The sequence below is a fragment of the Oryx dammah genome, unplaced genomic scaffold (genome assembly GCF_014754425.2).
Source record: "Oryx dammah isolate SB20612 unplaced genomic scaffold, SCBI_Odam_1.1 HiC_scaffold_19, whole genome shotgun sequence".
In the NCBI taxonomy this organism is placed as follows: domain Eukaryota; kingdom Metazoa; phylum Chordata; class Mammalia; order Artiodactyla; family Bovidae; genus Oryx; species Oryx dammah.
In genome coordinates, this window is record NW_024070203.1 from 15,664,159 (window position 1) to 15,679,076 (window position 14,918).

At 45.9% G+C, this 14,918-nt stretch overlaps 1 protein-coding gene across 21 annotated transcripts in view; it reads left to right on the forward strand.

The window, feature by feature from the left end:
- PTK2 (protein tyrosine kinase 2) overlaps window positions 1–14,918 on the forward strand; it is a 170,760-nt gene that overhangs the window by 117,531 nt on the left and 38,311 nt on the right. For 14 of the 21 annotated variants that reach the window (XM_040261728.1, XM_040261719.1, XM_040261714.1 and 11 more), the window contains 8 exons: window positions 2,377–2,433; window positions 3,798–3,818; window positions 4,806–4,903; window positions 6,461–6,545; window positions 9,857–9,957; window positions 12,342–12,457; window positions 13,245–13,345; window positions 14,215–14,304. In XM_040261728.1, the coding sequence (XP_040117662.1) occupies window positions 2,377–2,433; window positions 3,798–3,818; window positions 4,806–4,903; window positions 6,461–6,545; window positions 9,857–9,957; window positions 12,342–12,457; window positions 13,245–13,345; window positions 14,215–14,304 (669 nt within the window). The remainder of the gene's footprint in view (window positions 1–2,376; window positions 2,434–3,797; window positions 3,819–4,805; window positions 4,904–6,460; window positions 6,546–9,856; window positions 9,958–12,341; window positions 12,458–13,244; window positions 13,346–14,214; window positions 14,305–14,918) is intronic. The other 7 variants (XM_040261716.1, XM_040261717.1, XM_040261724.1 and 4 more) reach the window with 1 other exon arrangement.

Here is a 14,918-nt window from a genome sequence, read left to right on the forward strand (position 1 = left end):
AGGTTGTCTCTCTGCTGAGGGTTTTATAAAAAGAGGCAGTCCTGGGAGCTGCTGCAGCTCCGCCCAGAGGGCTCCTGCCAGGGGGCCTCAGAAGCAGAGGGCACCCAGGAGATCACAGCCCTCAGTCACCTGTCATCTGCAGGGCCCACCGCAGCTTGACGTGCATCTCTGTGATGCTGACAATCCCCGCAGGCGGACGTGTTCTCATCGAACACGTGAGGGCACCGCTGAAGCCCAGACAGGGGGCCGTGGGCGCCCGCGTGCAGCTCTGCCTGGCCTGGCTCCTGCGCCTCAGGCTCACGGCCCCCGTCGCGTGCCTGGAGTGCACGCCTTCTTTCTGTTCAGTGGGCACTCAGAACAGTGTGCCTCCCCAGTGCCGGCTCTGGTTTGCAGGCTGAGAACAGGACTGCAGATGAACGGCAGCAGGGCCCACTGCCCCGGGGGCTCTGCTCCCAAGAGCCAGGGGACCAGCAGAGAGCTGGTAGTGATGGGCCCTGAGCAGAGCACGTTGGGCAGCGTAATTGAGAGTGGCTGGGGGCCAGGAGGGCTCTCTGAGCAGGTGGCACCCAGGCGACAGACACTGTTACTTAGGGAGATGGAAGGACGGGCAGACAGTGACCCCAGTGGCCCTGGGAAGCCCACTGAGTCCTGAGCCCCTGACATGTTAGTGAAGCCTAGAGCCCAGGGCAGGGGCTGATGATGACTCCAGGGCAGCTCTGGTAACAGGGCGGCTAGGGGACGGAGGCATGGCCAGAGTTCTGGGCAGTTTTGCAGCAGAATCCAGCCTCCTCAGGGTCAGCTAATGTGTTTTGCCTCTAAGGGGGTGTGTGTTGTATGTGAAAGAGGACCATGGGGGTGGGTCTGTGGGTGCAGGAGATCAAGTCGCCACACTGCCGACAGTGTGGATGGCTGAGGGTCCGCCTGTGTGGCCTTAGCCAGTCCTCTTCCTCACCCCAGCCTTGGCGGCACCCTGTCCCCAAATTTCATTTCACAGTTTCCGCTCAGCCACCTTACACAAAAGCAAGGCTGCAGACCTAGAAACCACCACCACTCCTGGTATCCATTGAGAACAGGATGTCTTGAGAACAAGATAGGAGAGAGAAATGTAGGAATGTAAGGTGTGGGATAGATTAAATAATTTTTTTCTTTAATCCTGAAAGTAGTAATATTTATAAACACGGAAGAATAACATAAATTATCCACCTGTCATACAGGGCTTTGGAATAGGTCACATTTGCCAAATACCTAAAGGAATGCCTGTTTATGGACTTTATGTTCTGCCAGTTGGATTTGTTGTTACTTGAATTACTTTTAATGATGATGACAAACTAAGAAATGAATTCTTCGAACTACTTTTACATTTGATCTCAGTTGTTAGCATAGCAGTATGCAGAACAGTTGACGTTCTAGTGACTATAAACAGTATATAGTCTCTATTGTCTTTGGTTTCTATAATTTTAATATCTGAGTGAAGTAATAATGGCAGCACAGAAGAGAGAACTTTCAATTCTTTAGAACTCATAGCCTTCTCTGCTGGCCCAGCAGCTTAAACCCTGTGCACAGAGCTACTCAAGGTTTTTCTCTTTCCAGTAAGAGAAAAACAGAGAAGACCCGAGTGATTTTTCAGTGTAATTATTATCCAAGTGAGTGTGTGTTTTCCTCAAAAGGAGTTTTCCCCCCATTAATATGGAGATGGGTCATTAAGTTCCTGCATTACTGAGAGGAATTAGTGGAAGCATTGGAACTTATACCAGAGAAGAACTCGATTTCTATGCTATTCTGATTTTATTATTTTTGACACATCTTTTACCCTTCTGACATGAATAGACACTGTTCAAATATCTGAGTGAAAAGTTATAAGAGCAATTCCTGGGTTGCTTTCACCCTGAACAGATAAAGTAAGTTATCTCAAATGTCCGCGTGCCATTTTGTTTTCCGAAGAACATGCAGAATATGCTGTGAGGTCTGATCGCGAATGAAGTCTGAGCTGTGCTTGGAGAAGCCCCAGTGGACAGCGGTGCGGCTTTGAGTGTGTGCTCCGTGTAGGGAGGTGGGGCTTCACGGTCAGCCCCAACCGCTTGGTGCATTTGAGTCGTGCACACAGTCGTTTCCTGTCTTCTGTTTTTCACAAGGGTTTTCTGTGTCAGTCTGTATGCTCTCCGAGGAACAAGTCTGTGTATTATGACATGGTGGACCATGATGTCACCTTTATTTCCATAAATGACTCATGTGTGAGCAAAAATCGAGTAATAGTGTTTTAAAAATATGTCAGCATAGCAGGGGATGCAGGCAGATTATTTTGCCTTTTCAAATTAGTTCAAGGCCAGGGGGTCGGAGATTTAACCTTTTCCAACATACGTGTTTCCTCTCCTGCAGAAACGGACGATTATGCCGAGATCATAGATGAAGAGGACACTTACACCATGCCCTCCAGTGAGTAGCTTTGGTTTTGCTCCTGTTCAGATTAGACAGAGTTTTAAATATCTTGTGTTTAAATGTTTTAGATGTTTATTGTCCTTTTACTACCTTATTGAGTTCATAGTAGAAATACTCTCTGCAGCCTTCCGTGCCCACTGCCAGGTCAGAAGCCTGAAACTCAAATATCTATCGTAAGTCAGTTCAGTTATGGGGATTTTGTAATCTTGTGCTCTTGCTCTGTGATAATATATAACCTTTAATGATTAAAGCATTTCCTGTCTGTAGGAAATTAGTATTTAAACACACACACACACACACAGTTCTTTGAAAGCACACCTTTTAATGAGGTTTCATTAATGAGCACCCCTCTGAGGTTTCATTTCTTATTGCCCTTGACTAAGCGATTACAAAGAGCTTCCTGCCTCCAGTCCCCCCAGCTCAGGGTGGGAGGTGTGGGGAGAGCAGGACTCCTCGCCGCCCCCCAGCAGCCCAGCAGTGTCACCCTCTGCTTCTCTGCCGTGCGGCATGCTGGTGAGGAGAGCCTGGGAGCCCCAGCTCTCCAGGTGGGGTGTGTATAGTCCCAGCTCTGGAAAATTTCAAGGGCATGTCTCAATTAAAAAAAACAGTTAACCCTACCTCTTAAAGAGGCCTGATTAGGAGTCCTCCTTAAGCCTTCGAGGCCTAATAATTCAGCATCTAATATCCTGGTTTTAGTAAAGCTCTGTGTGTTTGTAAAATGTTTCAGGTTCTTTACCCTGTTGTATAAATCTTTGAAAGTTGTTCTCAATAGATTTCCTACACATGTTGAGATTTACCAAAATAAAGAGAAATAGCCCAGTCCAACTCAACCCCATGGGTATCCTGCAGGGAAAAAGGTGGGGGTGGGGGGGCTGAACTTCTTTCTAAGGGCTCCCGGGTTGGTGATTTGAAACTGAGGCAAGAGTTGAGACTTAAATGTGTTTACTGTGACTCACAGTAGCAATTTGGAGAAATGTTTAAATTTTGGTTTCAAGGTTTGGTTAGCCACTTAGTCTTTTGTACATTCTTGCAGACTATCCATATTTTTATTTGTATATTATTCATAGTTGAGTAGTAAATGTCCAACATGCTAACTTTTATCTAAACCCCAGAAAAATGGGTTATCGTTTAAGGAGTTTATGGGATAGAAATGCAAAGCATTGTACATCACATTGCGTTAGCTTGAGGATATTGTGTTGTCACTTGTGTTTGATCCTCTTTTTTGACTCATGTTAGTAGTCAAAATATTTGACAAAGTAAATATAGAAATGTACTCTCCGAGTTTATTGTTTTTAACCTGATTGCTATTAGTTATTTCTAAGCAAGGTCTTCACTTTTTTTCTCTCTTAATTGCGATACAGAAAGCTATGGAATAGATGAAGGTAACAGGATTCCTTTAAAATAACTGCATTTGCTTGCAATTGCAACCCATGGAATGATACGGGATGTCTCAGTTTCCAGTTAACTTTTATTTTTAAACTTTTTCATTGGTTTACTCATGCTGTTAAATCAATGGAACTACCAGCTAAAGTGATTTTAAAGAGGAAAATGACCATCTAAAATTTGGGTTGAATTTTCCATGTGATTTCTAATTTGACAAATTAGAAGAAATCAAAATACCAAGCAGGTCATTGGATTAGAACCATCTCCTAGGTTCCCAGTGGGTAGTTTCTTTCCATGTGCCTCCAAATAATTGGGTTTGTATAAATCATGACAATTGAATACATTAATTTGAGGCTGATGCTCTCAAAAATATAAAATACTCGTAATCTGTTATGTGATACATTCAACCTTGTTCCCAAATCTTCTGACTTAAAGCTGGTCCTAGAAGCTACCTCTTTAAACTCGTTTAGCTCTGTGAATAATATAGATAGGATTATAATGAAGTGGAACACTCTTAAACTTTTAAAACACAAACTTACTCATGCCACAATTTTTTCCCTCCATGTCTACAGACTTTAGTTACTTGTGAAATAATTGCTTTAAATAACCATTTTTAGACTTCATATATTAATACCTGAACTAATAGTATATATTAATTAAACATATAAACTTGGAGCAATTATTTAGCAGACTATCAAATTAATCAACTGAATCAGACATTCAAAAATATGAAAAAAAAACCTACCTTGTATAAAACTCACCATTTTGATAATTTAAGCAGTGCCATAACAGTTACATAAATTCCTTTTAAAATACTTTTGTTTAAGAGAATTCCACTCTGTTTAAAGCATTTTCATAGAATGATGTGCCACAAATGAAACTCTTACTCATCGATGATGATGAAATGAAATGAAATGTGTCCCATGTTTTCTGCACTGGGGATGTTGCACTGAAGTGTCTTCTGGTGTGTGGATCGTGTTTTGCAGCCAGGGACTATGAGATTCAGAGAGAAAGAATAGAACTCGGCCGGTGCATTGGAGAGGGCCAGTTTGGAGACGTGCACCAGGGCACCTACACGAGCCCGGTAGGTCCTGTCGGGCGGCCCCCAACCGTGCCTGCGCCGCCTCCTGCATGGCCTGCTCCTGTCGGTCCTCATGAGGCCTTGCTTCTTCAGGGTATTTCCCGTTGTCCTCTGCAAGGCTTATCATATACGTCAGTTCACTTGCTATGTTCAGAAACCCAAACTGGCAAAATTAGCTCTTGAGAGCTGGGTCTGTCTTTTATTCATTCTAATCTTTCATTCAGCCTCTGTCATCAGTAACAGTTCTGTAGCCCTTTGCCCACATGCTGCCCCGAAATCTCAGGCTTAGCATCCGTCTGAAGCCATGCATCTTTAGAGAGCAGTGCTTCTTTTGTGTATCTTTACTGTCTTACGAAAGCACCATGTTCAATATTTGAGTGTGAACTGACAGGAGCGACTGATTTATGGTCTTACAGAAGTTTCTGTTGTTATTCAGATCTCTTGTAAAAATGGGCATTTTGTGTCATTTCTGAAATACATCAGTCAGCCTTAGGTTCACACAGAGGTAGAAGTCATGGTGCTGTCCTAGAAGTTTGCCGTCTCAAGTTCAGAGCAGTGTGGTGTGTCGCTGGAGACTGTGAGAAGGCCCCGAGCTCAGGCGTTCAGCACACAGACCTCTGTGCCAGCCGGCTGCTCTCCTCTAGGGGCCTGGCGACCGCTCCCTCCAGAGTGGTCCTGCCACATGGGCACATCTCCCACAGGGTTGGAGAGGGACTGTAGTCCCCCGAGTCTATGTTAGTCTTGTGGTCATTTATGTCGCTCTTGCTTGAGAGCGTGTCCTAGAATCACAGTGTACAGTTAGCATGAAATCTAAAACAAATTAATGCAATTGAGGATACTTTTAAGATATACACAAAAAAAAGACGCACCCTGGCCATGACTTGTAAGTGTGCCTTTCCATTTAAAAGAAAAATATTAAAAGTGTTTGTTAATTCCACAAATATTTATTGAACACATACTATGAATCAGGTTGCTGTTCTAATGAGTTTTGGGTTTTTTTTGTTTTTTGTTTTGGTGAACAGGGCACCTGAAATAAGAGAAATAGATGGTTCTGAAAGGGACCATGCAAATCCAAGGATAGGATAAACACATACGTTTCCAGGGTAGAAGCCACAGGGCCGCCCCCTCCCCTCCTGCAGGTCTTTGTTCTCGTCCCCTCTCCGCTCTCTTCTCCAGGAGCTTACCTTCTAACCTGCTCTGTGACGTCTCAGTGTCTCGCTCACAGTGTTTGTCCGTGTCCTCCGCTGGGACACCAGCTGGTGGTGCACAGGGTTGCCGGCCCTTGTTCCCGATGCAGCCTGAGCCCCTGCCGGAGTCCCAGAGGCGCCACAGGTGGGGGGTGGGTGTGTTTGGGACACGAGTCACCTGCAGCGTTTTACTTACATGTCTGCTTTCTGGGGGTTTTCTACAGAGGATTTTAAGTGTTCCTCCCACTGTTAAGATTTTATAGTTCTGATTCTGTCTGATCCAGAATCCACAGAGGTGCAGAATAAACCGCTTTTCCTGAACGTGCCCACTGATTAACACAGAGATCTCTTGTTCCATGTGTCCCCATCACAGGAGAATCCAGCTTTGGCGGTTGCAATTAAAACATGTAAAAACTGTACTTCGGACAGTGTGAGAGAGAAGTTCCTTCAAGAAGCCTGTAAGTTTCTAGACATTTCTGTGGGACTTCATTTTGACTTTCTGTCTATGAAATCCAAACGGTCTCTGAAGAAGAAAAACAATGTTTTGATTTTTATGAGGCAGCTACATTTATTCTCTTGCCATGCAGTTCATATCTGTATTTGTCGAGGCTCATGGATACAGAGTTCTCCAGGGAGGTGGTCACATTTGGGGTGTGAAGGCAGATTGACTTACTGCCCCTTCATCCCCTGGCACTTTGTACTGTAACTATCTCCACACTGAGCTTGGGCAGACGTAGTGATGCCCTCAGGTCCTGGAGTTGGGTGGTGAGCAGGACAGACACAGTCCCTGCAGGATGGAATCTGAGAATGAGTGGGGAGCAGGGCCCAGACCATCCTGAGAGGCCGCCGTAGAGAGTCGTGTGTGGCGGGTCCTCTCCTGAGGACAGCCCTGTGGAGAGCAGGCCCTGGTCCTGCCTGTGTGCACGTCAGCTCCTTCCCCCCGCCTCCGTCTGGGTCCTTCATCCTGTTTCCACTGGGCTTGTTCCTCCCGACCAGCAGAGTTGAAGGGCCTCTTGTTCAGAGGCTTTGTCTCGGGAGCCTGGTCTTTCCCTTCCCAAGTGTCCATAATTAAAGACACGATGCCTCTCTCTCCCTCTAGACTGTAAGTCTCAGTGGGGACAGGGACCGTGTCTGTTTTGCTCACAGCTTAGCCCCAGAGCCAGCACAGCGCTTAACTCACAGAAGGTGGTTTTAGCTGTTGGTCGCATGAATGAATCTTGGTGTCTTTTGTCACATGTACATGGAATTTCGATAAATATTTACCACCCAGCAGCCCAGTAAGTGATAAGTCATGGAGTAAACCAGATGGTCACTTCATCAGTCAAGTCAGAGCAAGTCCTGATCCTGTTCCTTGGTCTTTGACTGGAGTACGAGACAGGGCCTGGCGATGACTTGCGCCTCAACTAGTGTGCTTCTGCAGGGCGTCGAGGCTGAGAAAACACGGACTGTGTATCAGCCAGCATTACCTAACAGCCTGTGTGCTGTTCCTTTGGTGGTAAAGTGCATTATATATTTCAAAAATGTACACTTTTAAAATTTGCGTACCTTTCTCTAAAATTTTTCCGAGTAGGTATTGTGATTTTTGTAAGACGTTGGAATCATCATTACAAAAATCAGTTTTAGCATTTTGTAAGTAGTCAGGTCAAACTAACCTTGTTCTCTTTTTGAAAGGCTGTAATTTCAGAGAAACATGCTACAGGCAGTATACCTAAAATCCTGTAGGGCTTTGACAGGTTATATATGTAAGTGTGGCAGTATGTCCTAGATCAGGGGTCATTAAACTCTTTCTATAAAGCACCACGTAGTAAATATCCTGGGCTCTGCAGGCCAGGTGGTCCCTGTCACGGCTGCTCAGCTCTGCCGTCAGTGTGTGGAAGAGCCACAAACAACTCAAAAAGGAGCGAGCAAGACTGTGTTGCAGTGGCTCTGGTTTGTGGAAGCCAGCAGCCACCCTGGCCCGCGCACCTGGCCCTGGGTAATGAGTCCGACTGCTGCGCCTGGTGGGCTTCAGTCCCGCAGATAGTTTCCTGGCGGCCGCAGTCTCCTCTCAGCCCTTCTCTGGGCAGTATTCTCAGTAATTACTCCCAAGGAAATAGAAAAGCTTGTTAACTATGTGTCAAGGGTAACATAAAACCAAAAGTGATGGTGAGTCAATTGAAAATAAGAGTAAACATACTGAGTTCCTGAATGTCTGTCCCAAGCCATCACACTATACTGAAGTGATGAACTGCACTGACCAGATGACTTTCGGTGGCACATTTTGGATTTTGCGCCAGGTATTGATGTGTGTGGTGTTTTCTGTTTGTTTCTTTTAAACTAACAGGTCCTATTTTTGGAATGTGTGGGAAAAGTTGAGAGGAGAATACCTTAAGGGTTTGAGTTCTCTTAAGTGAGGGTGTGGTCAGTCTGCAAGAAGAGCCACTGTAGTCCTTGGGTGGGATGGTAGGATATACAATCTTCCTTATCTACAAGTTTTACACCCACAGATTCAATCAGCTGTGTGTTGAAAATATCAAGAAGAATTCCAGAAAGTCCCAAAAAGCAAAACTTGACTTTACTATGCTCTGGCATCTGTATTCATGGTGTTTACGTTGTATTAGGTGTTACAGGAGACAATCAAAGTATATGGAGGCTGTGCACAGGCTATGTGCAAATACTGCACTGTTTTTAGAAGCGCTTGAGCGTCCACAGATTTTGGTTTCCCCCCCCGGGGGTCCTGGGACCCATCCCCTGTGGATATGGAGGGTCAGCTGTGTGGTGTCTAGAGTGAAAGCAGAGAGGCCTGTCCTCCCCAGATGGACCTGGCACTGAGCTGCAGTCCACACTGGGCTCCGTACTAGAGGGGGTATGACGAGACATTTTCTCCTGCTTTGTTGCTCGTGTCCTTGCTTAGCAACATAAAAATCAACCCTGAATTGGTCCCCAAAATTAAAAAAAAATTTTTTTTTCATTTCAATAGTCTGTGAAATCCAGGTGCTTTGAGGGGACCACTGCACTAGGTTGCCTATAAAGTTGCTTCCAGGTTTGAGGTTCTATAATTCTAGGAATGTTGTCCTGTGTCTCAGTCATCCTAGCGTACTGTGCAGGTGACTTCCTTAACCTGATGTTAGAAATGTGTACATGCTTAAAAATAGGGCCCCACATCTAGGTATGTGTACCTGTGCAGGGCCCTGCTGGTCATCTTAGGCTCAGCAAAGCAGTCACACTCAGGTGATGGCCACAGGCCACTTCTGGCATCAGACTTTCTGAGAGGAGTTAAGGACTGGAAGCCACATGCTGGCATTTTCCCACAGGGAAGTCCTCACAGTGGTCCAGGAACTGCTTACTTAGCCCTGATAGTGCTGGGAGGTGATGCGGCCACAGTGGTGGATGCCGGAGCCTCTCGGGTCAAGGAGAAATCCTCTCAAAGCCACCGGCATGGGCTCTGGGGCCCTGTAGGGGATGCCCAGCAGCACTAACACTCAGGAAAGCGCCTGCTGCCCCACCAGCAATTTACCAATCAGGTGGTTTTCCCATGAAGGGTATTTCTCAGAGAATGAATCACACATTCCAGCTCGGTCAGCTTTCCAGAGGAAAACCTGGAAAGTTAGCCTCAGGTCAGATTTGTCCCTGGAAAAGAAAAGGAGGTTTTCTCAGCCAGTGAAAAGCATTGAGTCCTAACCACTGGACCCCCAGGGAACTCCTGTTAGCCCCGAGTTTTAACTGAACTCATCTTCAGGAAACTGAAAGATCTTCAAAACAGTGACGGTGGACACCTGTTTCTCCCCAGTAACGATGCGTCAGTTTGACCACCCTCACATTGTGAAGCTGATCGGAGTCATCACAGAGAACCCGGTCTGGATCATCATGGAGCTGTGTACACTCGGAGAGGTACCCGCCCCCCCACCTGCTGCGCCTGCACCCGGAAGGGAGTGTATGACATACACTCTCGTAGTATACAGAGGAGAGCGTCTATATGTGTGCATATACGTAGCGCATGCTTGGAGAGGTGCCCGCCCCCCATCCACCACACCTGCACCCGCAGGGAAGTGTGTGACGTGCACTCTCATAGTATACATAGGAGAGTGTGTATATGTGTACATATACATAGTGCATGCTCAGAGAGGTGCCTGCCCCCCACCCACTGCGCCTGCACCCGCAGGGAAGTGTGTGACGTGCACTCTCACAGTATACATAGGAGAGTGTGTATATGTGTGCATATACATAGTGCATGCTTGGAGAGGTGCCCACCCCCCACCCACTGCGCCTGCACCCGGCAGGGAAGTGTGTGACGTACACTCTCATAGGATACATAGGGGAGTGTGTATATATGTACATATACATACTATAGTAGTATAGTGTCCTCATTAAATTCCCAAGTAGTCCCCTAGCTCAGTGCAGGCGGCAGGGTCTTCCCACCCCAAAGCTTTGTTAGCACAGGAAGCGGCAGGTAACCAAGTGGTTCTCTTTATTCCCTCTCTCTTGCTGTTGCCTAAAGAACACACCCACTGATCTGAGTGTGAAAAAAACAGTGTTAGTGGAGTTTGGATAAATGAGTGCTGAATTTAGGTAAATCAGAACTACTGCTTCATCTTTGGGGGAATTCACTTTGCAGTGTCTTTCAGACCAACTAATGTGAGTCACAGTTTCTTAAAACGTAGCAGAGTGTGGGCAGATGTCCTTATTTGACCTTCTCCGGAACGCAGAAGCTCTTTAGTCTGTGTGTCACCACCACCTGGACGCAGGTCCCCACCCAGGCCGCTGAGTCATAGATGGGCGGGCTGGCCGGGCCCCGCCCTCTGTCTGTCTCCAGGCGGCTCCATGGGCCCTCTTGGGGTGAACCTTCCAGATGTCTGCATGTGACATTGGTGCTGAAATCTAGTAGTTTAACCGTCTAACACATTGTGCCCATTACTTGTTTCTGGAAGGACACCAGGCAGTTTTGCTTTTAGTGAGAATCAGGGTTTTAGTTTCCGGGAATCAGAGATGGCCTGGGCCCGTCGTCCTCTCACGAGGGTGTTGGCCCTGCCTTCTGGGGACAGGGCACTGCTGGTGGCCCCCCTGATCTCCTCCCCAGCTCTGATGACAGTTCTGTGAGGCTCTAAGAAGAAACTGTGGCTAACATTAGATGGTCTAAAAGACAGTCCAAAGTGAAGTCCCCCAAAGGTGAAACTGGTTCTGATTTACCTAAATTCAGCATTCATTTACCCAAACCTCTCTAACATTGCTTCTTTCGCTCTCAAATCACTGGGCGTGTTCTTTAGGCAACAGCAAGAGAGGGGGAAAAAATAACCACTTGGTCACCTGCCACTTCCAGTCCTGACAAAGCTTTCTGGTGAAGGAAATATCTTAAGGCCTCTAGGATTTCTCTTCTTCCTCTCCCACACCTTTCCAAATAAAATGGAGTATTTACATAAATTGTTTTTTTTTTTCACATTATTTTTCTGCTTTTGTTTTTGGAGAATTTGCTAATTCTTCTGTCTTAGATCATTAATAATGCTAGAAGGAAATGGCAACCCACTCCAGTATTCTTGCCTGGAAAATCCCATGGACGGAGGAGCCTGGTTGGCTACTGTCCATGGGATCGCAAAGAGTCAGACACAACTGAGCGACTTCACTTCACTTCACTTTATGTGTAGGGAGATTGTGTAGGATTGGAGTTCATCTGCCTTCTTTGCTATATTAGCATTTAGCCGAATTAGTCCTGATGGTCATAGTATGGACCTGTAAGCCTAGTGCATAAGCACCTATAAACATATAACCATTTTACCCTTCTTCACCCAAGATTCCCTGGTGGCGAAGGGGGTCTTTTTGCCTCCCTTTTGTCTTCATCCCCTTGTGCTCAGGTCGGCTGGGGTGTGGGGTGGTCTGGGGAGGTGGGCTGACCGTGGTTGTGGAGGAGGCTTGTTTTGTAACTAGATTTTTTTTTTGTTCTCCAGCTCTCATTATCTGGTGGTATTTTATACCACACCTTTATTCATTCCCTGGAACCGTCTTTCTGTATTTTTTCAGAAATGTGTCTATAATCATGAGCACTCTAATTTTTGCAATTGGATCTCAAATGAAGAATAATTAAGCATGATTTCTGAGATGATGTGTCTCTTTCATTATGCCTGTTTTTTGTTTTTTCTTTTTTAGGATAGATTTGAAGGCGTTCTCATAAAAATGCATTTGGACCTTTCCAGATCGTTGTTGAATGTAGCTCTTCTGCTACTGATTTTTAGTCTCTGACACTAATTATTTCTCTTGTTCCTTTTTGGTCACTGTCAAAAAAGCTGCGGTCGTTTCTGCAAGTAAGGAAATACAGTTTGGATCTAGCATCTTTGATCCTATATGCCTATCAGCTTAGTACCGCCCTTGCGTATCTGGAGAGTAAAAGATTTGTACACAGGTGAGACCAGTCATGAAGCTGGTGAGCTGCCTCTGAGTGAGGGGGTGGGCGGAAAGGGGTTGTCACAGTGCCTGAGACCCTTTGCTCCTCTTGACTGCTACACAGACAGCGATGAAAGTCCTGCTGTGTAGTGCCATGGCATGGGACCTCATGGAGTTGAGGGCTTTTCCTCACATGGAGTTTGAAGCAGATCACTGGTTCCTTCCACAGATACTGTTGACAGCCTCTATGTGGCACTGTGGACCTAACACATATTATCGTGAAACTTTCTAGGACAGCGTAGCGTCATGAGTAACATCTGTTGGCCTTCTGCAGAATTTCTGTTCTTAATCTGGGTCTCATTTGAGTACAAATGAAAGCCCTTACAATTCATTTGCCTAGTATTTTGTGTTGCGAGTGTTCTGAAGATCATTTTAATTGTATTTAATGAGATTTGTTAGTAACAGTAGGGTTACACACCCTGGCCCTATACTGTCCATCAGTTATTGTAGTGGGCAGTGTGATTGTATGAAAAGTAGTAAGTGGTTTCATTATTTGAGAATTTTCTTTGTCGTTATTCAGGGTACTAATCACCATATTATTGAGTGAGTAAATATCTGCCAAGAGGAATATATTTGAAGTAAAACAATAAAAGCATCTCTCTTTTTCAGTGTATAATAAAAAGTTCCTGTTTGTATTATATATAAGCTGTCTTTCAAAGTAGCTATATGTCTTTATATAATATAGATCAATTTGTGGGGTTTTCCCCTCATATTAAAATTTATTGTTCCACATTCTTCCTTTTCAGGGACATTGCTGCTCGGAACGTTCTGGTGTCCTCAAATGATTGTGTAAAATTAGGAGACTTTGGATTATCCCGATACATGGAAGATAGTACTTACTACAAAGGTAAGAAATCAGAGTGACAAGTAGGAAGTATGTTCAGTGATTTTTAGCTCTTAAAAAAAGTACATTTTAGTGTGCTTGGCTGAACTTTGACGTAGGTATGTAGTCAGGTCCATGGAGCAAGGACAGCCTTCTCAGTGAAGGCGCTAGAGCAATTGGTCATCCCTGGGCAAGAAACGGCCCACAACCTACACTTACTCCCCATTAACTCAGACCCATCATAGACTTAGTTATAAGACCTAAGACTGTGAGACTTTTAGGAAGAAAAATAGAGGCAAATCTTTTGAATCTAGGGCCAGGTGAAGAGTCCCTGGATTTGACAACAAAAACATGCATAAAAGGGAAAAAGTAATAACTTGTTCCTCATCAGAAGTTGAAACCTTTTGTTCTGCAAAAGATCTGGGCAGATGGATGGAAACACCACCAGTTACAGAGTGGGAGGAGATATTTGCTAACCACATCCCCAACAAAAGACTGTTACCTAGGCTATAGAGAGAATGCTCAAACCTCACAGGTGAAAAGGGAAAGAACATGGGTAGAAAAGGGGCAAAAGATATGAAGAGAGATTCCTCCGCAGGCTGTTCGGTGGCACAGGGCATGTTACCCCTGGGGAAGTGCAGAGCGAGCCACTGGGAGGTGTTGGGCACACTGTCGGGGTAGCCATGGCCACAGTAGTGGCGACACGGAACACTGGGGACCCGGAGGAGTCAAGGCGAGTTACTTGTGAGCTGTTGCTGAGGAGTGACCAGCACTGAAAGGAAGGGAAAAGTGGTTCTCCCAAAGACCCCATAGTGGGAATCTCAGCTGGCTCTAACTGTGAGGTCCCTAAGCAGATAACAGGGAGGTTTTACTTTCTAAAATTAATCTTCCAGCTTCCAAAGGAAAATTGCCTATTAAATGGATGGCTCCTGAGTCAATCAATTTTCGACGTTTTACCTCAGCTAGTGACGTGTGGATGTTTGGTGAGTATTTGAGAACTTCTGTGGTTAAAATTACAGTTCGTATGTTCTACGGAATAAACTTCGCGCTGTCTGATCAGAGTCAGAAGATGGTCTGCCCTCCCTGCCCGACCCCCCGTCACACGCCGTCCTCACCCATCTAACGCGGGCCTCTTCCTCCCTCACAGGGGTAAGCTCTTTGCTCCCTTCCCTCCTCTCTGCAGCCTTCTGTGTGGCGTTACTTTTACGTGAGTGATATAAATGGTTGACCTGCCTGTCGGGTGACATGATGGCCCCCAAATCCAGCGTGTCTGAGACTGACTGCCCTTCACCTCTCTCTGGAGTTTGACCTCCTTCCCAGCCTGTCTCAAGGCTTGAAAGCTAGTCCCTTTGCGTCCTGTAGCGCTGCTGCTTCGATGTCCCCCCCCGCCAGCTCCGGTGGTCCCTGCCATCCCCCTCCTTCCCTCTGCATCCCTGCAGAGCCCCCAGGCGTGTGTGCGTGTGGCTGACGTTCTTCCTGCTGCGCTTCTTCCCTCTTCCCACCTGCATTTTTAAATGACTCACCTTTTTGGTGTGGATGATGCTCCATCTCTGCCCTACTTTCCAGACACCTCATCCTGACATCCTTTCCTCCCGTT